This window comes from Rhea pennata, chromosome 1 (assembly GCF_028389875.1).
Source record: "Rhea pennata isolate bPtePen1 chromosome 1, bPtePen1.pri, whole genome shotgun sequence".
Lineage (NCBI taxonomy): Eukaryota > Metazoa > Chordata > Aves > Rheiformes > Rheidae > Rhea > Rhea pennata.
The window spans coordinates 86,104,392-86,125,532 of NC_084663.1; the positions used below are offsets into that span (position 1 = coordinate 86,104,392).

The 21,141-nt window shown below is 48.5% G+C and overlaps 2 protein-coding genes across 3 annotated transcripts; one reads left to right on the top strand and one right to left on the bottom strand.

The window, feature by feature from the left end:
* Positions 1-108: 108 nt before the first annotated feature.
* Positions 109-15,340, bottom strand: CLSTN3 (calsyntenin 3). Of its 2 annotated transcripts, none has more exons than XM_062594089.1 (18): positions 15,199-15,340; positions 12,431-12,553; positions 11,214-11,409; positions 10,515-10,723; positions 10,057-10,206; positions 9,237-9,422; positions 8,517-8,786; positions 8,107-8,219; positions 7,865-8,027; positions 6,789-6,845; positions 5,925-6,082; positions 5,595-5,743; positions 4,915-5,141; positions 3,560-3,730; positions 2,860-3,005; positions 2,583-2,718; positions 913-1,130; positions 109-829 (listed from the first exon to the last, which is right to left on the bottom strand). In XM_062594089.1, the coding sequence occupies exons 1-18, from the start codon at positions 15,281-15,283 to the stop codon at positions 653-655; spliced, it is 2,934 nt and encodes a 977-aa protein (XP_062450073.1). In that variant the 5' UTR covers positions 15,284-15,340; the 3' UTR covers positions 109-652. The 2 variants fall into 2 exon arrangements, with proteins under 2 accessions (XP_062450073.1, XP_062450065.1); XM_062594081.1 differs by having other exon boundaries at positions 6,771-6,845.
* Positions 15,341-15,902: 562 nt separating this feature from the next.
* Positions 15,903-17,876, top strand: RBP5 (retinol binding protein 5). Its single transcript, XM_062571315.1, has 4 exons — positions 15,903-16,257; positions 16,550-16,728; positions 17,199-17,300; positions 17,711-17,876. The coding sequence occupies exons 1-4, from the start codon at positions 16,185-16,187 to the stop codon at positions 17,762-17,764; spliced, it is 408 nt and encodes a 135-aa protein (XP_062427299.1). The 5' UTR covers positions 15,903-16,184; the 3' UTR covers positions 17,765-17,876.
* The last annotated feature ends 3,265 nt before the right edge of the window (positions 17,877-21,141 follow it).

A 21,141-nucleotide genomic window follows, 5' to 3' on the forward strand; every position in this document is an offset into this window, starting at 1 on the left:
TTATTTAAGTAAATATATGGGCTGGACAATCTCCAGTCTTACACATAAAAAACTATGCTGGCTCTTTTTTCCCCACTCATAGTGGAAAAACCACAGAAGCCCTGAACATTTTATTTTAAATCCATTTATTTTAAAATCCATTTCCTTTCCTCATCCTTCTTTCCTTCATTCATTTAGTCTAGGATTATCAACAACTTTACAAAGCGACACAAGCTGCAGTGTTTTGGTTTTTGCATGAAACAAGAATAAACCTCAAATGACAACATTGAAAAAATATACAATATATATATATATAATATCTGGGAAAGGGGGAAGGGTAGTGAGAACCCCCACTCTGAGCTCTATGGCTGGCTCTTCTTCCAATTTGCTATTCTTTCCATGCCCCTCCTCCTTCCTCATAGTTTGAAGTGTGCCACTATCAGGTGCAAGTGCTCTAATACGTGTTTTTAGAGAGCCAGATTTTTGGGGGTAGAGGTTGGGGGGAGATCAGTAATGTGGGGAATGTCCACAATGAGAATGACAGAAGAAGGAGGAACATGGATGGCAGAAATGAGAGAGAAGAGTATGTGTACAAGGCAGGGGAAGGAGAAGATTAAAATAAGACACCCCCTCCTTCCAGCCGTATGGTGTGGGGATCCATTGGAATGATGTTTTAAAGCTCCTGGTAGTGGTGAGAGCCATCTCTTTTGCCCATGACTTGTCGGTCATCCACATCGTTGCTGTCTGGGGAGTCTGGTGTCTCTGAGTCACTGCTGTCATCATCTTCCATGCCTTCACTAGCTCTGCCCTTGCTGCTTTCTGCTGCCCTCTCCTGGCAGCTCTGGTAGGACTGGGGAGATGAGACATGGAGTGAGACAAAAGACCTGGCAACTCAGGTGCCCCCCAGCCCAACCTACTGTGACTGCTTCTCACCTCCATAGGGTTGACTATGATGGTGAGGGCTGAGTCATCCCAGAACATGTCACTGTCTTTACTGCTGGTGCCTGTGTGCCCCCTCATAGCAGCCCCATGGACCTCTTGTACTGCTTCCCGGCGGTGAAGTGAGTGGATGCGCAGGATGCCAAGGATCACCATGAGTGCTAGGAAGCCCACACACACCACAATGATGATAGTGGCTGCACTGGGGACCACTGTGGAGGGAGAAAAGGACAAGGAGTGGTCAGAATCTGTTACGTAAACTATATTTTCAACCAGACTCACACCTAACCCATAGAAACCAGGTTTCTGGGCAAAGCTTGCATTCTTAGCTTAGGCAGGATCATGTCCTGACTCTTCCACTCTCTTGGGCACAGGCAATTCCTGCCTTCTGCTGCTGCATCCTCACTCAATGCTTGCACAGTTTCCCAGGATGTTCAGGTCTTCTAACATCAGGTCTTGCCTGTGGGCTCTGCATGTCTTCACTTACTGAGGTAACCAGAATTTGTCACATAGTAGTCATTTGTATCCTACCCTTGGGAGGTAGAAACATGAGGGGGTGATTTCTATTTAAGCAGTAGAGAAGAAAGGAAGTTCAGAGAAGTGTGCTTTGCATACAGGGCAGAGATGAGGGTTTTGATGGTCTTCTAATTTAATGTCACGGTACAAGTGTAGCTTCTCCACAGGAGAAGACTTCAAATTCATCTAAGAGCCTTAGCCCAACCCTTTAGGTTTCTAGGTTGAGCCCTGATTCTCTCCCAAATCATCTTTCCTGGACAACCTATCTAGGCTCTTCTTGGATTAGTTTTGTGTGGTTCTGTACAGCAAGGGACAACTTTTCCTAGCTGCTTCTCCTGCATTCTGGAAGAGCTGGGGAAGGGAGTGGCAAAGGCAGATCTTTTGTGCTTTCCCAGCACATAGGCGGTCCCTGCAGTTGTTCAGTTTCAGTTGAAGTTTGGACTAGTTTTGAATCAGTTGCTGCAAGAAGCTAGAACCAAAGGGAAAGCATCCATGCTCCCTATAGGAGGAGACCAAAAATGACATAGGGTCCTCTGTAACAGACCTTGAGCTTTCACAGCCTAGGAAGAACCAATTAGGCTGCTTTCATGCTTGTGCACAGAGCTGTGAGGTCAAACCAAATATTTAATCTCTGGTCTGGGATTCAGTCCTCATTTCGCTCTCTGTTCGGTGGGCAAAAATCTTCCTCTTAGCCTCTTGTCCTCCTGTATTTTTTCACCTTACTGATTGCCACTTAGTTGTATTTCCTCTTAGAGCAGTGCCAGCCTTGATTCTCTTTCTCTTCACTGCTGTCTGAAATCACATTACCCAGCCCTGCATAGCACATTTGCAAGATGCACAAATGGAATAGCACTAGCTCATGGCTGCTCTTTTTAAACCTTTGCAGATGTAGGTTTCAGACAACTTCTATGCAGATCAGAGAAGCAACACAACAAAGAGGAACAACTGTCACACCAAGCTCTAAAACACAATTTGATCTAGACTGCAGTCCATTTGCTCATGAAGAGCAAGATGGGACAGTATAATTAAAACTCAGTAAGTTGAGAGTAGGGAGCCTGAACAGAACTCTGCACTATAGATGCTACCAGGCTATCAGAAAATGAACATTGTGATCCAATGAAATAAAACCAAAAGACAGAGTTACATACTAGAGTCACTATGGGTGCTTGCCAAACTGTGCCCAGATAGTTCTGGGGGTAAGTGATGGCCTTGGTGCATGAACAGCTGGGAACTCAGAATATGGTTAGGATGAGCAGCTTGGTTCATATTGTGGAGAACATTCACCTGCAGAAAAATCAGAGTAAGGGAGAGTGAGACTTAGCCCTATGTTCCTTATGATCCCACCAACATTGCTGTGCATTCTTATGCACCATTTCCTCTCCATGCATGCAGAAGCAACTGTATGTACATGTATTAATCTTGTACCTCAACAGCAAATTCATTGCTGGAGTAGCGTCCATTCATCTCAGTGCAGGACAAGTGAAATTTCCTTTCAAAAAGAGCAGCACCGTGGCTGATGTGGTATGAAACCTGGCGTAGTATCTCCTCATATACAGCAATGCTCTCCACCCCTGAGACCAAGAAGAGAGAACTGCTGTAGGATGAGAAAGCTCCTGCTTCTCTTATCTAGCATCATAGCCCTGTAGAGTCTAAGAGCTATACAGAAATCTAAGGCAATGCTGGGTTCATGGAAGGGAGCAGTTTTGGAACCAGCTGCAAAGGATCTAATGAAATCCTTTTTTGCATTGCTAAAACACATCAAAGGGAAGGAAAGATCTAGAGCAACAGTCCTGTTAAGTTCTGGAGAGGGCACAAGTATTGCACCAGTGCTACTGGCATCTGAGAACATTGCCTCAAGGGCAACGTGAGAAAGTCAGGAGGAGTGATGCAAAGCTGAGTCAGAGCTCAGACACTGTGCCCTAGCACTGTGTGTTGGAGAAGGAACCATCTCTGCAAGGAAATGGTCTGGGACATCAAAAGCCAGTAGTTCAGAAAACGCTTACCTCTCAAAATCTTGCAAAGTACAAGAACATCTATTACACTAGGTTAAGCGCTTCTCCCAGCAATGTCTTACAGGCAGTGAAAGAGGCATAAAAAGACAACTGTGGCCAAGGAGAAGACATACCTGTGATGGTGAGGTAGGCAGAGGTGTTAACAAGCTCGAGGCCCCGCTGTTGCAAGGATGCCCCATCTAGCAGCAGACATTCCCTCTCTGGATCCAAGTCATCTCCTACCAGTGAGATCTCACAGCCATCCAAGTTGTGCACAATCTCATCTGACATTCGTGTGTCTGTCACTGAAAGGAAAGAAGACAGGGCCAGAAAGCCAGACAAGACATGAATCAAGGCAGAAGTTACTCATAATGGTCCCACTTACTTAGAGGTGCCCACATAATAGATAATAACTTCTCTTTCTCTGCTCGCACTGATCTTGAGTAAAATCACTGTTAAGTCTAATAATTTGTTGGAGGAGTCCCCCGGTTTCTAATGATATTATTTATGCACATAATAAAGTCACTGTTTTGGAACAACATACCATTATGGGACTGGTTCATGACAATACATCTTGGCGATAAGGACTCTGTTGGTGATGGCAATGTGCAAATTAGCAACAACTGTATCACACATTCCCAGATACGGAATGCTTTTGAAAGCTTTCCCGTATCTCATAACTTCTGGTAACCATGTTTGAGATCCTCTCTTACTCAAAACGGCAATCACTTTCAATGACTAGTTGCTTTCAGCAGGGCTAAGACCAATCTGTCCCAATGATATTCATCATTGTATATATCCCCCAGTGATATTCAGAGGCAAAGGCAAAGCTGGCCCCAGAAAAGAGATCTACTAACAACTAACTGAAGCAAACAGAGGACATCCAGAGCATCTTCAGGAAAGGTAATCATATCTCTAGCTATTAAACACAAAACTATGAGCAAAGAATCTGATTAGCAGAAGAGAGACAAAAGAGGTGAAATGTCATGTGGAACATAGCATGCAGAGAAGGAATCTGAGTATAATGGAGGGAAATTGAGAGACTACGTATTTTAGGGTGTGAGGAAACAAACTGGAGAATTTATAAGAATAAGTAGGGCAGGAGAAGTCTAGAGGATAAAGAAATATGGGAAGTAGGAGAGACAGTAGGAGAAGGACACTGAGGAAGTGCAGGAGTGGAGAAGAGAAGAGGAATAACATCCAGTGTTAGATTCAGTAAGGAATGTAGGTAAAATGTGAAAGGGATTAGGAAGCAGCAGCCTGGGAAAGAAAGAGGAGGGAGTGTGGCAAGGAACTGAGAGGATGGAAAAAGTACCGGGAGGAGCAGAAAGGGATAAGAACCGATTACCCTACATATTTACAGACAATGCGTTTTTCTTCTATATTTGTAAGCTCTCTCCTGTTCCGGACGTCATGAGGGGCTCTACTTCCTATGCAGAACAGCATCACTTGCATATCTTTCTGGTGTGTCCTATACCTCTCCACTCACCGGTACCATGCCAACTCTCATCCTTCTTGGCCTCCACCTGGTGAGAAACAGAGCAGGTGATCTGGAGGTTGGGGAACAGGGGAACCCCATCAGGTGCTTCGAAGTCTGATGCAGGGTGAGCAAAGCGGGCATTGCCACTCAACAGTATCTGGGGGGCATCAGGCTGTAGCACCACAACATAGCCTTCCACATCAGGGATGGAGACACAGGACTCTTCACTGAAACACCTGAAGGACAGAAGGAGAACGCACTAGTTGGCCCTAGATTCTACCCACACCATTGGCAAAGAGCATCTCCTGCCCATTACTGCCAATGAAGGGAATATTTTTCCCTGACAGTCTTCCAAAAGCTTCCCTATGGCCTGCTGTGCAAGACAGAGAGATGTGCTGGGAATCACATCACTGTATTTCAGGTGACTTGCTGATATCCACACACCATAGAGAAAAATTAAAACCAGCCCACATGCCTGGAACATCATGAGCAAAAGCAGAAGTTCTGCTACACCTGAATGGATTCCAGGCAAGCATCTGGATATTTTAATGCTTATTTTCTACGAAGACTCTTAACTATGCAGGAGCATCAATCAGAGTTACAGTAAAAGGTGTGGGAGTGCAATTTTAGCCAAGAGAAAGGTAATCTTCCTACTGAGCTTAGCCAGAGGTGCTGCTTTGTCCACTCACTTGACAGTAGTTGTGAGCCTGAGCGGCCGGACTCCAGGGGTAGCAAAGCGCAGTGAATTCAGGTAAGCCACGTGCTGGATTGCATGGTTGAAGGTTTCCACATCATCACCCTCCAAGGTGAGCATGGACTGAGAGGGGTTCACATGAACCTACAGGAGGAAGAGAAGAAAATACTCAGGAGTCTTTGGCAAACACCAAGAGCCCAGGTTAAGAGAAATGCAAAGGAGAAAGGCAGGGAGCTGTCTGAGGTGGAGAAGCAGGCAAAGTCCTAGGAAGTAAAGCAGGGAGGAAAGTGGAGGAGACCCATGCAGGCTGGGAAGATGGGCATACCTTCATCCCTTTGCCCAGACTGTCGAAGTCACTGTAATCAAGCCCCTCACGGCAGGCATAGAGGCATTCAATAACCTCCCGGCTTTCCAAGCTGCCAGGCCGCACAGTGAAGCCAGCCAAGTAACCATGAAAGTAGTGGTGTATCGGCAGAGGATCTCCTGAGAGCAACATGGGAGGACAATGGTGTGAGACAGGGAGAGGAAGAGAGAAAAGACAAAAGCAACAGTGAGGGTCATATAAATGTTAAAGGAGAGAGAGAGAAACAGAAGGGTACATGGGACAGGGAAGAACAAGGACAACAAAGACAGGGGTTTTTAAAGTTAGGAGATGACAATTCTTGAAATTCCAGACAGGAGGAAGAGTGAGAAAAACAGACTGACAGAAAGACTAGGGCAGTGAATAGTGGGTAATGTACAGAAGTTTCTGCCAAACCACTGAATGCCAGATGGAAACAATTTCTCCTTCCCTTCTCACTCTAGTTTCTGTGAGGGCTTTTAAAAAAAAATGATATGCTCTATAGACAGTTAGGGATGAGGTGACATCTCCTGATGTCTCTAATAGCTGCTGTGTTCTTCAGAGACCAACTTCAATGACGAGGCATGAGGACTGTTCTATTTCTCCACATGAAAAACATATTCAGTCTCTCAAAGCAGGCTGCAGTCCTGCCATTGGCCTTCTCATGCTCCACAGAGATCAAGGCATCTAGGAGCAGTCTGTCAGATAATAAGGGTTTTCCTCCCAAGACAGTGGGAGGTGGCAGGACAGGGCCAGGGCAGGGGAATTGTATGAGAAAGGCACGATGCAAGAAGTGACAGTCATGCATGGTGAAGAGAGAAAGAGAGCTACCTTGTTTCTTTACTCTACCTTGTACAGTATCGGTAGAGTTCTCATTTCCTCTGTTTTTCTCTTTGTTTTCCTCCTCTACAAAAGGAGAACATTCAGACAAGCAATTAGGCCTTGAAAGAGGGTAGACTCAGGGCCAAGCAAGCTCTGGTATCATTTATTGCAAAAGAACAGCTCTGGAGTCATATGTTACACAGTGCACCCTTCCACCCTGCAGACAGTACATCCTGGAAGAGAGATGGCATGGTCTCTCTCATGAAAGGGTTGGTGAGACTATAGGATGAGTTACTGATAAAAGAAATAAAGTGTGGTTTTTTTCCTCCTTTCACAGTGATACCTTTTCCAGGAATTAAGTGATTTTCATTTATCACTGATCCTAGCCATGTTCTCAACAAAGCCACTTTTGTCACTCTTTGAAACTCAGATGGTTCAAGAGTGTCCCAACCTGATTAATATCCCTGACTAGGCAGAAGCAGGACTATAGGAAAGGTCTGACCAGCTGACAGTATCTGCTGGAGTGATGACAAGCAGCAGACAAATTTCTTTGGTTTTTGTCCTGCTCCATTCTTGTAGGAGAACTGAAAGACCTGGGAAAGGCAGCCTTTCATCTCCACAGCACTGGTTTTAATCTGTTAGTGGTTTAACTAAGTTCCTAACCTGGTCTTTGTCCACTGTCTCATCTTCTGGGCAGAATGATTTGTGACTTCTCCATGTAGACCTTAAAGGCACACGAATCCTCAACAACGCAATCAACAGCATAAACAGTACTGCCTGCCCTCTGGTGAGTTTTGGTAAAAAGACCAGAGCTTCAGTGAGGTCATTTCATCTCTCCTTTGCCTGAAAGCTGGTTATCCTCCTGCATGTTCTACTGCTGCTGCCCATGAAAGCTGCCACTGACACTTGTTCCTGAGCTATTGTTACCATGAACCTCCTGGTTTGGCCCATGAGGAGAGGAGCCACACTGGTTTTGATGCCAAGCTGAGACAGCTGCAATATTGTTTGCATCATTTAGTATTAGGCAGTGTTTCTTCCACCTCTTCTGGCTCTCCCTCCACTTCCGTTATGAGAATAGCATAGGTCAAAGAGTGGGCACTCACCAGTCCAGCAGGCTCCAATCATGAGGGAGGGCTCCTGCCGTGGGGGATGAATGAGGCCATTGTCATGGATGAGAGCAGGGTCATAAGAGACGCCATCCACATAAAGTGTGACAGTGGGGAACTCAAGGTTGAGGGCGTAATGGTGCCATTCATCATCACAGACCTATAGCAAACAGTAGAAGGAGGGATCAGCAAGAATAAGAAGGAGAAAAAACAAAAAGAGAAAGTAAACACTTCCTCACCTGCTCCAACTTCCAGAGGAACTTCACAGGCCTTGCACTCTCCAGCAATGGCCAGTATAGGAAAGCAATTCGGCAGCCATGTACAGCCAGAGAGTAATGTGAGTAGCCATCCTCTGCAAGGGGGCAAGTGCAGGGAGTTACATATCACTCTTTGAAGCAGTGTCACTAGCCAGAGCCCAGAAACACATGCCAGCCTACATGATTGGCACTCAGCACCATGTGTTCACAGTCGGCTTGACTGTTCCCCAAAAATGTAATAGCAACTGGTAGGCTGGAGAAGGTCTGTTCCTAAGGATAGACCCCTTCCCAGGTCCCATTCCAGAATAAAGAAATTTCCACCTGAAAGGGCAATCCCTTCTAACATGTTAGAAGTGGGCAGAAGTGTCAGCTCCCTAGGAAAAGTGTCTCACCACTTTGCACTGTACTGCAGATCACTGTCTCCTCTTCCCTCCTGCCTTTGCTAGGCATCACAGCATGTTTCATCCATACAGACAGGGTGAAGTGGTCACTCAGACCCTCATGGGCATTCAGCCCATTCACCACAGGCACCTGGGCAGCCTGGCTGCCATTGAACCAGTAGATGAGGCTGCTATCCTGGCTGTAGTGCACTGAGAGACGTGCAGTCCAGTTTGCTGTGGGGCTAGGCACAGGCAACAGGTCAATCTCTCCTGAGGCAGCACCTACCAAGAAGAAAATAGTCAGAAATGTCATAACAGGAGACTGAGGAGCCTGGGAACTTGGGCTCAGAAGAAGAGGGTGCTGGAGGGCCCACTGTAACTTCCCAGAGCACAGAGAGAGGAGCTTATGAGTCACATGTGGAGTGGGATGGTGACTTTCCGTTTGTGCTGAAAGTCCCACAGACTCTGCCTAATGAGACAGCGAACAGAAATCTCCAGCTTCCCAGCATGGAGAGCATTGGGAGTCCCTTAGTAATATAGACAGTGTCTCATTGTCCTCAGTGCAGCTCATGAGCTAGGTAACCTCATGGCGCTGCTGACCACAGCAGATATGAGGATTGTGTCTCAGCAGCTCTCCTGTGTGAAGTACAGGGGTATTACTGTGCCTCCCTTTAGGGGAAAGGGCAGGGTGCTTTGTCAGAGCTGCGCTTGGCTCAGGAAAGAATCATTCACCACAGAGTTTGCGTAGTGACTTCTCAGAGTAGTTATCCCGATCACAGCCCTTAGCCACGTGGTTTGTCTGCAGCTCCACCGTGGCCTGGATGTTCCACAGGGGCTCATCGCAGGTCTCCAGGTGAATGCTGGGAAAGAGCGCAAGGCTGCCTGCACCAGGTGTGTACTCAATCCTCTTGTTCCAGCCTGACAAAGGAGAGTGAGAGAAAAAGAGGAGTTATGTCCTGCCAAGGACCTACGGTCAGAACATTTGGTTCGCATAAACAACGTCTATGGGCTAGGCCAAAACCAAAGATTTTTGGCCCTTTCTGAATTGAAAAAATCAGCCCATTCAACCTTACCTGCCTGGGGTCACTGCAAGGGGGGAATTCTTAGAAGCACAAAGTCAAAATACTCATCTTCTACAGCTAGCCTCTTGGATTTTTAACCTCTATTATCAGGCAAAGCAGACATTTATCTGTTGATTTCACCTTAATTCTATTGACTTAGCTTAACGTGTGAGCACACACCACCTCTGGAAAAGCCAAAGACTCTCAAGATGAATAGACCAAAGAAATCGATCTATACTGAATGCAGTCTATGGGCCTTATCAAATGCACAGAAGTTCCCAGTAATACAAGGAATGATCTCCCCATGTTAGAATTGCCTTCTGGTAGTTTTGCAATACAGTGACCTTAGATGAGACTGATGGGTTGGTGCCAGGATTTATGTGTATGTGCACACATATTTATAGAGGTATATATAAACATTCCCAATCAGTAGGTCTAAGCAGTTCAGCATAAGCAAAGGGAAGACCAAACTCTATCCGGAGGTTTCATACCCTGCCAGCTGGGCTTGCAGGTGGGTTTCACCTGGATTTCCACTTCAGCATCATCAGAAGCCCGCTTCTTTCCACAATCGTAGGCTGTTACTGTGAATTTGTAGAGACGTTCTCCACTGTACTGCAGCTTCTCTGTGTTCTCAATGTTCCCTGGTAAGCAAAACAAAGAGGTCAAGGGAGAAGAAAGACAGCTTCCTCAAAGATGATCCTTCTAGAAACTGCTCTTACTTTTGATCAACTACAAAAACAACAAAAAAGGAGTGCCACTCTGTAACATGCTACAGCATCCCACAAAATGGTGCTGCATTTCTGCACAAGGATAGAATAGAAACAGACGGATAGGAATGCTAGGAGAATCACAGTTCATATAGCAGACATCTGCCAACAAATGGGACAGGCAGAGAGAGAACAAGGCAGAAAGGGAGTGTGACATGGTCATGGTCAGTTCAGATTCTTACCATCGTTGTCAATCAGAAAGGGAATGTTAGGGGTCAGGATCTCATAGTAGCAGATCTGGCTGTACTGTGGCGAGCAGTCTCCATCAATGGCCTCCACACGCAAGATGCGATCATATAGTTTTCCCTCAGTCACTGCCACACGATACAACTTCTCCACAAAGACAGGAGCAAACTCATTCACATCATTTACTCGAACATGCACTGTAGCCCTGATGCAGAGAAACGTAAGAATTTATTGGTTGATGAGGAACCAAACACCACCTAAACTTCCCTGCAAATCAGTGCCTCTGAAGTGCACTAGTTCTAGTTCCAGCCATCGAAGGCAAGGACAAAGAAAGGGACCTGGGTTTCAGCACAGTAGTGTTGGTCCATAGGAGTATGGACAAAGGTTTTCAAACCCTGAGAAAGAGTAAAAGGACTGAAAATATAATCCGGACCTCCTGCATATGCAGCAGCATAAGATACTACCCTTAGGCACAACTGTCAAACACTCCTCATTTCTTTTGTATTCACTCACGTGGCTCACAGAGTCAGCAAACAGGACCATCACATTTCTCTCTGGGTATTATTAACATGTTATGAGATCAAGGCTAGAGAAAAATCCTTTTGGCTACAGTAGGAGCTCCCACAGCATTTTTCATTTCTGCTTCAGTGACAGACTGCATTTTGTAATATGCAGTATGCACCACATGGACTTACTTGTGTGATTTCTTGGTATTGGCCCCATCAGGTCCCTCTCCACAGTCATAAGCCTGGATGGTGAATGTGTGTTCCTTACGTGCTTCACAATCCACTGGTTCCTTAGCCCGGATCAGCCCCTCACCTGTAGCTTTGTCCAAGATCACAGCTTCAAAGGGCACCCCTGCCCCGTGGATCCGGAAGCCACAGATTTCACCTGGTACCCACAGGGGGAAAGAAGAAGGGGAGAAAGGAAAGGCTTGAGGAGAGCAGTGATTTTCCTTTCCTTGCAACCCTTCTCCCTGTTTTCCTTTCGTTGTGCACCTGCATCCTTGCAGTATGTCCCTTCGCCTCCTGTATTTTCTTCCTTTGTAACTGACAGTTTCCTTTCTCCCTCACTCAGTTTGGTGCAATTTCTGGTTCCCGAGGAGTTCCTTCTACCACCTCTTGCAGCCATTTATGGTATAGATTGCCCTCTACTGGAGACTATTCCCACAGCAAGGAGACAACCAGCATCAGCAAAGACTAGAGGTTACAAGGCTCAAACTAGCTCTATTAAGGTTGTATAGTCACAGCACTGGGGGCACCTCCTGCAATCGTTATTTCTCCTCTCCCTTCCTCCTCATCTCCAGGGAGGCCAAATAGGCTATTTATTGCAGATAGACAGCCAAAGCATGCAAATCCCTGGTGTCTCATCTACCTCCACACAGGATGTGCACAGTCCTTCAGAGAATTACAGATGGGTCACCTAAATCCTAAAGTTCAGCTTTCAGGCATAACCTTTTCTTTCTCAAAGCTGAGAGAGAAGGCATGAGAAAGCTCCAGGCGCAGCCTAAGCAAGCACCAGGAAAACAAAAAAGTCTCAGAGCAGCATTGTCTGAATTTTCAGAGATCTGTGTTCACTGTGAAATTGTGTTCACCTGCAAATAAAGTGTGACCTACCAGCTTTCCTCACCACTCACAGAAACAGGACTGTGCATGTGATCTTTGTAAATAGCAGAACTGTGTCAAAAAGTAGCTGGCTCCATCCTCATTTCTCTCCCACATGGAAACAGCTCACAGGATCCTAAATCAAGGTAGAGCCAAAACTGTCTTTAGACTTCCCTGGGGAGCTCCTCCAGAATAAGGTTTGGAGGTGGTCATTCTTGAACAGACTTAGAATCTGGCACAGGGTTATATTTGACCCTGTCTCCGTCTCCTCCTGCCTCCCACCCTACCCAAAGCTGTTACCCACCTACCTGCATAGCGTAGTGGAGCATCTTTGTCCAGTGCAAATAGTGGTGGATTGAGCAGGACTGTGTTATCATTCTCCATGACGATGCCCTGATACTCGGCTTCAATCCAGGGCTTGTGCTTATTTGCTGAGATGGATTTGGGGGAAGGGATGGAGCACAGGAATGTGTTAACCACAGATGACAGATTTAGTAGAGAAAGAGCAGAATATCATCTACCAGCAGGTGACAATCACCCCTTCCCACCCTCTTTACTGACAATAAAGAAGTCTAAAAATAAGTTGGGAGGAAACAGTTATCTTTCTTTAGTTCTATCCTACCTCGTTCTTGGGAGACCTTATCAGAAATACTGTGTTCCTTCTGGTCTCCTCATTACTATCTTGTTAGACATGTGTGCAGAGGCATTTTGGGGCTCAGGAAGGCTGAAGAGATTTTTAAAAAAAAAAACAAGAGACAGAAGTAGCCTGGTTCTGAGGTCAGATTCCAAATGCTAAATCCTTTAGCTCACTGAAGCCATAGTTAAGGAACCAGGATATATCTTCTCCTGGAGTGTCCCCAGGGGACAACTGTTCTGTGCAGCCATTAACACTCCTGCCTTGAATTCTCAGGGCTAAGGAGAGTGGGCCCAGACCCACTCCCAGTCAGTCTTCCTATACACATAACAATCTAGTTTCAGAGTCTCTTGCTCCTTTCTTCCTTACTCCATGATGAGCACCATATTCCCTTGGCCCCTCCTTGCTTATCCTGTTGGCTGGAGCCCAGCCAGGTTTGGCATGGAGGCAGCAACCAGCAGGAGGCTCCAAAAAATGTCACAGGCCCAGAAATAGCAAATTAATCTTTATTACACAGGCTCTGGGAAAGGAAAAGGGAGAAATAAAGGGGTGGGGGGAAGGGAGGGAAGAGAGAAGAAAAATCATTACAAATTAACTCCCCTCCTCCCCCATGCCCACTCCCTGCCAAATGGGCCTCAGAGATTATAGTACATGGCCTAGTTACAACCCTCATTCCCAGATAATCCCCCACTCTCCCACCCCATGGAGACCAAGATTTATTACAACCAGGCAATTCTTTGAGCACAGCATGGCTCAGAGTGGGTGGAGAATAAAATACAGAGCCTTTCCCCTCAAGGGCACTACTTCCAATATGTGAATCCCTTCTCTGCAGCAAAGTACCCTACAGCACCGTACTGAGAATGGGGTTAAGTATTGACTCAAAAGGAACAGCATCCATTACAAACTCAGGCATGATTACTTCTACAAATCAAGACCAAGAGAGGTTGCTGCAGCAGCATGGTGGGTCAGCGGGCAGGACTACAGGTCAGAACAGGGATGTACCAGCAGGACAGAGCCAGCAGAGCCAGTCTGGCATAACAAGGAAGGCTGGAGGTTTGGATTTCTCTCTCGCCATATTGATCAAGATTATAAAGCATTGCATAGGAAACCCAGAGAAACATCCATTCTGCTCAGCACGCAGGCAGAATTCTTCCTGTGTGCAAATGCCCACGTTTCCCCCCACTCCTTTACTGCCCCTGCCAGATTCCTCTCTGTGATGGCTCTAGTCTATGCACTATGCCACTGAGGTGGGAATCCGTAGCTGCAAATGCCAAAAATGCCCTGTTGCTGAGGTAACAAGCTGGTGGTAGAGGGATAAAACCTTTGCTGCATCCACTTGCAACTTGGGAATCACCAGCCTGGTTTCTTGGGAAGAGAGTTCCTGGGGATTAGAAAAATAGGCTTCTACCACCTTCAGGAAAGCTCTTAGATGACTAACATCATTTGCCACAGACAGACAGATGTTTCATAGACTGCAAACTCACAAAGGAAAGAAAAAAAAGAGCATAAGGGGCCTTGCCTTGCAGCTGGGCCCCTCAGCACTAAAGTAATACAAATAAATACCCCTGCCAATATCAGCATACACAGTGCTCTGTGACCTGCTGTCTGCAGCCGGAACTAGCCCTGCCTCTGCTGAAGCCAGAAAGCACCTTAAAATGTCACATTCCTTGATAACCCTCAAGCGCCTTGCACGTTTTCAGAGTCCCCTGCTCTGTCCGATTGTCTCACTGCCTCCCCTAGAACGGCTCTCTTGTGTCTGTGCCTACAGCCACAGAACTGGGAACCTACCTCTTTCTCCATCACTCTGTGTGTTCAGAGAACATCTGCATTCAGAACGTTAGAGTGGTAGCATTAGGGGTTTTTTTATTGTTTAGTACATAAAATACAGTTTTATGTAAGCAACTTGCATAGTTAACGCATAACCGTATAATAATTCCCATAGGCAGATCTCAGATGCGTGAAAGATGGATGTGGGGGGTGGGTTTTGGAAAACTGAAGGGATCTGTGGAAAAGCAACACATTATCTCTCAGCATGCTAAGGAAGGGAGGGAAAGCTAAACCCACAGAGCAAGAACTGAAACAAAAGCAAGACAAGTGGTTGAGGAAAGGGAGACGGAAGAGGGAACACTGGCAGAAAAGATGCAGAAAAGAGTGGAAAGAGACAGATGGAGTGAGTAGCTGAAGAAAGAGAGGGATAAGATGAGAGTGCCTGAAACGGCACAGAAAGCCCGAGGTGCTGGGAGCCAGCGGAGACTGAAATGTGACAGATGCAGGCGACTGACAGCGCGTGCTGCACACCGCGGTCGCGGGAGGCGGATGGATGAGCTGCCGCTGACAGCTGCCCCGCAGCCCCCGCCGCGAAGGGCGGCCGGATGGTCCCACCGGAGCGCAGTGCTGCAACCCCGGCCCCGACCGGGGACTCTGCCCGGCGCCGCCGCTCACCTTTGTTGGAGGAGCCGCCGAGCGGCAGGGCACAGAGGCAGAGGAGGGGGAGCAGGACGGAGGCGCGGGGCCGAGGGCTGCCCATGGCGGCACCGGCCGCGGCGCGCTGAGGGCAGCTGGACAGCGCCGGCCCAGCCCGGCCCACGCCCTGGCTGCGGCGGCGGCGGCGGCGGCGGGCGCGGGGACGGAGCTGCACCTCCGCCGGCAGCCCCACGCCCCGGCCCCGCCCCGCCACTGCAGCATGACGTCACGGGCCCGGCGGTGACAGGCGGGCGCCGGCAGCCAATGCGCGGGGCCCGCCGGCCAGGTGCTGCAGGGGGGCGGGCAGCCGAGCTGCGGGGGCGCGCCGCTGTTTTCGCCCCTCGCTGCAACCCGAGGAGGGGGCGCCTCCCCTAGCGGCGCTCGGGGCTTCGCCCTAGCAAGCTGCTGTGCGCTGCAGTGGGATGCGGAGGGCCGGAGGATGCCGGGTAGGGAGCAGCCAAAGCGTCCAGACCCCGCCGCACACGCTCCTCGAGCCACACAGGGTCAATCAAGGCGGAGCTGCCAGCCTGCCACGGCGCCTCCTCGACGGCTTGGACGGGCTGGGCCGCGGGGAGCAGGGCTCAGAGCACTGCTCCGAGGAAGCTCGCAGCCACTAGCGTCACGGAGCGAGGAGGGGACAGGGCCTTGCTTGCTGCTTGGCAGTCAGGAGTTTGACAAAAACCGCCTCCGAGGAGGCGACCTGCTGCCCTCACGTCCTGCAGAGCTGAGGCGGGGACGGCGGGAGTAGAGGCAGTGCAGGCCTTTCCTGCGCCTGCCGGCGCGGGGACTCTTACTGCAGCAAGGAGCCCGGAGCTGGGCTGCCCCGCCGACCTCGCTAAGCGAGAGAGAGAGGGACCGCCCGGCTGCGGGAGCTCACCCGCACCCACCCCCATGCCTGTCCCGTCCTTGCCAGGCAGCACTCCCCGCTCTCGTCCTCTCCGTCAGGCCAGGTCCTCTGCCCCGAGATGCCTCCTAACCTCACCGGCTATTACCGCTTCGTCTCTCAAGAGAATATGGACAATTACCTGCGGGCTTTAGGTAATTCCAACCTTCCCCTCCAGCTCCTTCCTCCCCTTTTCCTTCTTTCGGTCTCCAGTCGTGGTAGCCCAAAGAATAAGGCAGGAGGAAGAAAAGATTTGGGAACCCTCTGATCCTTTTGTCTGTGACTCTCACTTTTAGCCCCGTGATACCCCCACAATGTGGTGGAGGGAAGGAGGGGTATCATGGCCAGGACTCCCCAGCTAAAGAGGTGGAGGAGCTCTGCAAGGGTGCAGCTAGAGGAGGTGCATAGGTAGCCCACAGACCTTGCACTTCCCATCTCATCCTCCAGATATCAATGTGGTCCTGCGGAAACTGGTTTGCCTCCTGAAGCCCGATAAAGAGATCATCCACACGGGAGATCACATGATCATCCGCACAATCACCTCCCTGAGAGACTATGTGATGGATTTTGACTTGGGAGTCCAGTTTGAGGAAGACCTGGGACCTGTAGATGGACGCAAGTGCCAGGTGAGAAGCCCAAGCAGGGTGGTGTGTCAGGGTCCTAGGCTAGATTAGAAATTTAGGGACTTACCCAGTTTTTGATGCATGAACCAGGAGAGAGCCCAGCTTAGAGCTGGTCTTATCTTGGAGGTCCAGGAGTAAGTGATTCTATGAGCAAATATCCCACAGCAGAAGTATGTATACCAGAAGGCTAGAAAACCAGCTCTTTGGGGACACAGAGGATACTACCCTCTGTAGCAAAGCTCTGTAAAGTCAGAAACTCAGCCCACTTACCAGTACTCAGTTGCAGAGCCAAGGGGTCATTCACCCCCCACAAAAAGCATCAGTCCCTAGGAGCCACAAAAAAAAAAAATGTCAGATCAGGGACTGCATTTTAGTATGTGTCTGAGAGGAATGGTGAATGTCAGCCCTGGAAATCAGTACTGCCAGGACCTTCTTTTCCTGGGATTATGTCTTCCCCTCTCCTCCTTTTTCAGACAACTGTCTCCTGGGAAGGTGATCAGCTGGTGTGTGAGCAGCTAGGAGAGAAGAAGAACAGAGGCTGGAGGCACTGGCTGAATGGGGATCTGCTGCATCTGGTGAGGAGGGGTCTGGTGTAGCGTGCTATATCCCAGAGAATGGGGGGATACACCATGTGGATGTGAGGGCTGTAAAGGAGCCTGTGCAGCATCCTTCCAGCTCCTCTCAGGCGCCTGCCCTGGCTCCTCAGAGGCAATGACCACTTCACACAAACATCCGCCTCCATGACCTCAAAGTTAACTCAGCTCCGTAAAGCTGATGTCTCTTCCCTGCCCGCAATGTAACCAGTTGGGGCTTTGGGAGGTGAGACAAGCCGAGAGGGCAGGCAGGGCTGTGGGCAATGGGCAGTGGCAGTGGCGCAGCCCTGCCTTGGAGCACAGCAGCCGGGAGCCAAGTGAGGGTGGAGGTGGAGAGGAGAGACGGAAAGGATCCAGGCTAAACTCCTCTTTCATCCCCACCTTTCCCCCAGCGCATGACGGCTGAGGATGAGGTTTGTGTTCAGGTCTTTCAGAAAGTGAAGTGACTGCTTCTCTGGTCCCAGCCCGACCGTCAGCAGGAGCAGCCCAAGCTGGATCCTCACTTTCAAGAGCAGACTCCCCACGGATTAAAAAAACAGCAAGATGCAAGTGGGCTGAGACCCCTGTCACAGTGTGTTTTCTTCTACCTCGCGTCTCACTTGGCAGCAGCCCGTGCAGCTCTCTAGGCTGCTGTGGGAAGGCAGCCAGGGAAGGCTGTTGCCGCTGGGCAGCAGCAGGCTGTACTGGCCCTGGGCCTCGGGACCCCTCCCCCTAGGCCTCGGGAGCCCTGCCCCGGACGAGGCAGGAGGGCGTGGTGGAGCTTGATGGGGCCAGGCCTGTGGGAGAGCAGGGGCGGGGAGACAGGCAGCAAGGGTAGGCCGAGGTGGGGAGGAAGATGCAGCTTGAGTTGCACTGAGGATCTCTTCACAATAAGAGCTGGGCAGGAAAGGAGCAGCGCCGGAGCCACACCGCCTGCTTAGGGCAGTAGGTGCCACCACCACGGGGCTTGGCCCAGCACCTCACAGCTCCCTGTGCTGCTTCTACTCTCTCCTCTGAAGTAGCCTCCACACTCCCCAGATGAAACCCTTTCCCTGACATGCAGCTCCTCAGCTCCCTCTGGAAAGCAGAAATTGCTAGCCCAAGTCAGCAAGAATGAGGGGGCAAGAATGAGATTGCCTCTGCTTCCACAGCCACATGTACAAACCACTAACTCTTGCTTTCTGGGGACATACCATGTTTTTCTGAGGATCTTGGCCTCAAGCAGAACAGCTAGAAACCAGAAATAGTCCCCAGAGTTAAGGATTTTCATTTAATTGTGTGCAATACAAGGACTAAGGCTATAGGAACTAACCCATGTTCACTGCACTCATGAGCATGTCCAGAAGCTGAGGAAGTCTCAGGCTCTCTTCCCAGCACTGGTGAAAGAAACCAAGACTAGTGCCTCTGCTCCCAGTACTCCTGGCTTTTCTTGTGCTGTCTCCCCATGGCTGTCATAGCTCCCCTGGCTCACAGCTCCTCTCTACAATCAAGAAACAAAGGACAGACCCAAAGAGGGTAAGATTCCCTGAAAAGAGGCACCAGTGCCAAAGACAGAGGTGTTTTTCCATGAAGACATCTGAAGGGATGTAGACATACCTACAGAAAGTTATTTCTGAAGAAAACCTGAGTTTGTTTCCCCCACAAAGTTTGAAGGGCTGGGTATTCAGAAATATGCGGCTACCAACATCACAAAGAGCCAAAAGCTAGTAAATATTGAAAATATGGGCTCTTTTTATGCTGAGAAAATGATTTTTTTTCCTCCGGCAGCTGATCTAGCAAGTAGTATTCTCCAAAGAGCTTCTTTTCAGGGAAATGAGAAGATGAGAGCCATGAGAAGAGCCCTTCTTCAGAATGCACAAAAAGCAAAGGATGGGGAAGCTGCAGCTGTACCTGTAAGTATTGACTTCACGCTCCTGAAGGTTGTTCTGAAGACAGTACATCCTGCAACACCCTGTCCATATCAACAGTGCAAGGATGCCACTGTGTGAGACACAATCAAACTCCAAGGGCAATCATAGCCAGGCCAGCTGGCACCTGTCGTATGCATATGTCGTATGACACTTCATTTATTTGCTCCATGCCTACCTCCATGACACAGTCTGTCATCAGGACCCTTCCTAGTCCTGAAGGACTACATTACTTTCATAATGCTGTCAGGCTGTAAGAGGCAGAACTTTGGCTGACAGCAGCCAAAGCCTGGTTAAACTGCTATCCTCCTTTCAGTCCTCCATACAGTAAGAGCCTTTCTGAGCTGTTTCTGATCGCCAAAATCAAGCTCATTTCACCATGTCCAGGCTGATATCCTCCAGACTGTGATCAACAAATAATCAACTAATTTCAGGGCGTGAAAAGCACTGTACCGGGGGGGGGGGGGGGGGTTTGTACCAGTACAAACTTTCCTTTCTGAGCCTACATCCTGGTTTGATTTTAGATGGCCATTACTTTTAGGTAGTTAACTATGCCAGAGTTCAATAGTCCACATAATTCTCATGGAAGCCTCTGAGGTGATATGATAAGTGGTTTGCTTCTGAGTGGTTGACAACCATTATATCCATGACAGCATCTTGCATTCAGGAAGCAATCCAGTTGTGCCAGAACAAATAGAACAAATTTTCCAGATAGGAAAAATGGATAGGAAACATATCCACTTGAGGTGATCCACAGACATAATAATCATAAGAGATAGTATTCCAATCCATTCCAGAGTTTCAGTAGTAACTACCATCACTAATAACTTATTGTCTTCTCTTCTGTAGCCATGTGTAAGTATGATGCTTGGCCCACGCCTAAGCCAAATGGTGACTGTACAACCACACTGTATCGTTTAGACAAGCCTGTAGGAAGTGAGGCTGCTAGTGGAAGATTGGTGATAAGGTCTGATATTGGGAGTATGTTCTGTCATTGCTCTTGCCTGTCAGAGAGTAGCTAGTGCTGTGGAACCATATCCCTTCAGGCATATTCCACTTTGCTTTGCTCTATGATTTAGAAGACACAGACTTCCAAGGTGCTGCTGCCGCTTGCCACACCAGGAGGAAGACCAGCTATTACAGTCCTGAGCGTTCTTTTGGAGCAGGTTACCAAGGAAGCCCCTGTCCTTCTCCACTTCAGCATAAGCTGCAGGAGTGACACGATTTATCTGGAAAAGTTTTAAGCCATTGGATGGCACAAGCCTGGCTGTGTGAAGCCCAAGCCTTGAGACTAGTGGTGGAGTGTCCCAAAAAGTCAATGAAAGACCAGACAGACGTCTGACTATTAGATAGTCAGTCCGAAGGGTTGAAGGTATAGTGCTCAGGGAAAGAAGATCAGTGTTTACAGATGAGTCTGGTCTGTGGCTCTGGTTAGGGGAGTGTTCTGTAGGGCCAGTGGTGTAGCCATTGGAGATCAACAGAGGTATTTCTCTGTCCTTCCTGGATGTGTTTTGAGGCTGGAGAATCAAGTATCCATTCCATCTTTTCCTTCCCAGTAAATGAGGGAGTTCGCACATCAGATGATGATATCATGCATGTTCCTAGGCTATAGAGCAGTTTTTGTTCCCAGTCTCCTTCAGTATCTTTACTTTGCACTGTCATTGTCAAGACTGATTGTCCAGTGTCTTGTAACCCAGCTGAATCAAGGAGGCAGCAAATAGATGCTAGTTTTGGAGTTCTGTGGTGTTACATGTATTCTACCCATAAGCAATGGAAGGAACAGACTTCCTCCCTAGGAACAAGTGGTATCTGACACTTCCTAGCTACCATATTTCTGTAGAGAGGATTGCACAGAGTATCTGAAGGGGGATACCACCAGTAGGAGCACTGGTGCAAGACTGAGGGCATAGATATATTGGTCAAATCAGGTAGCTCTG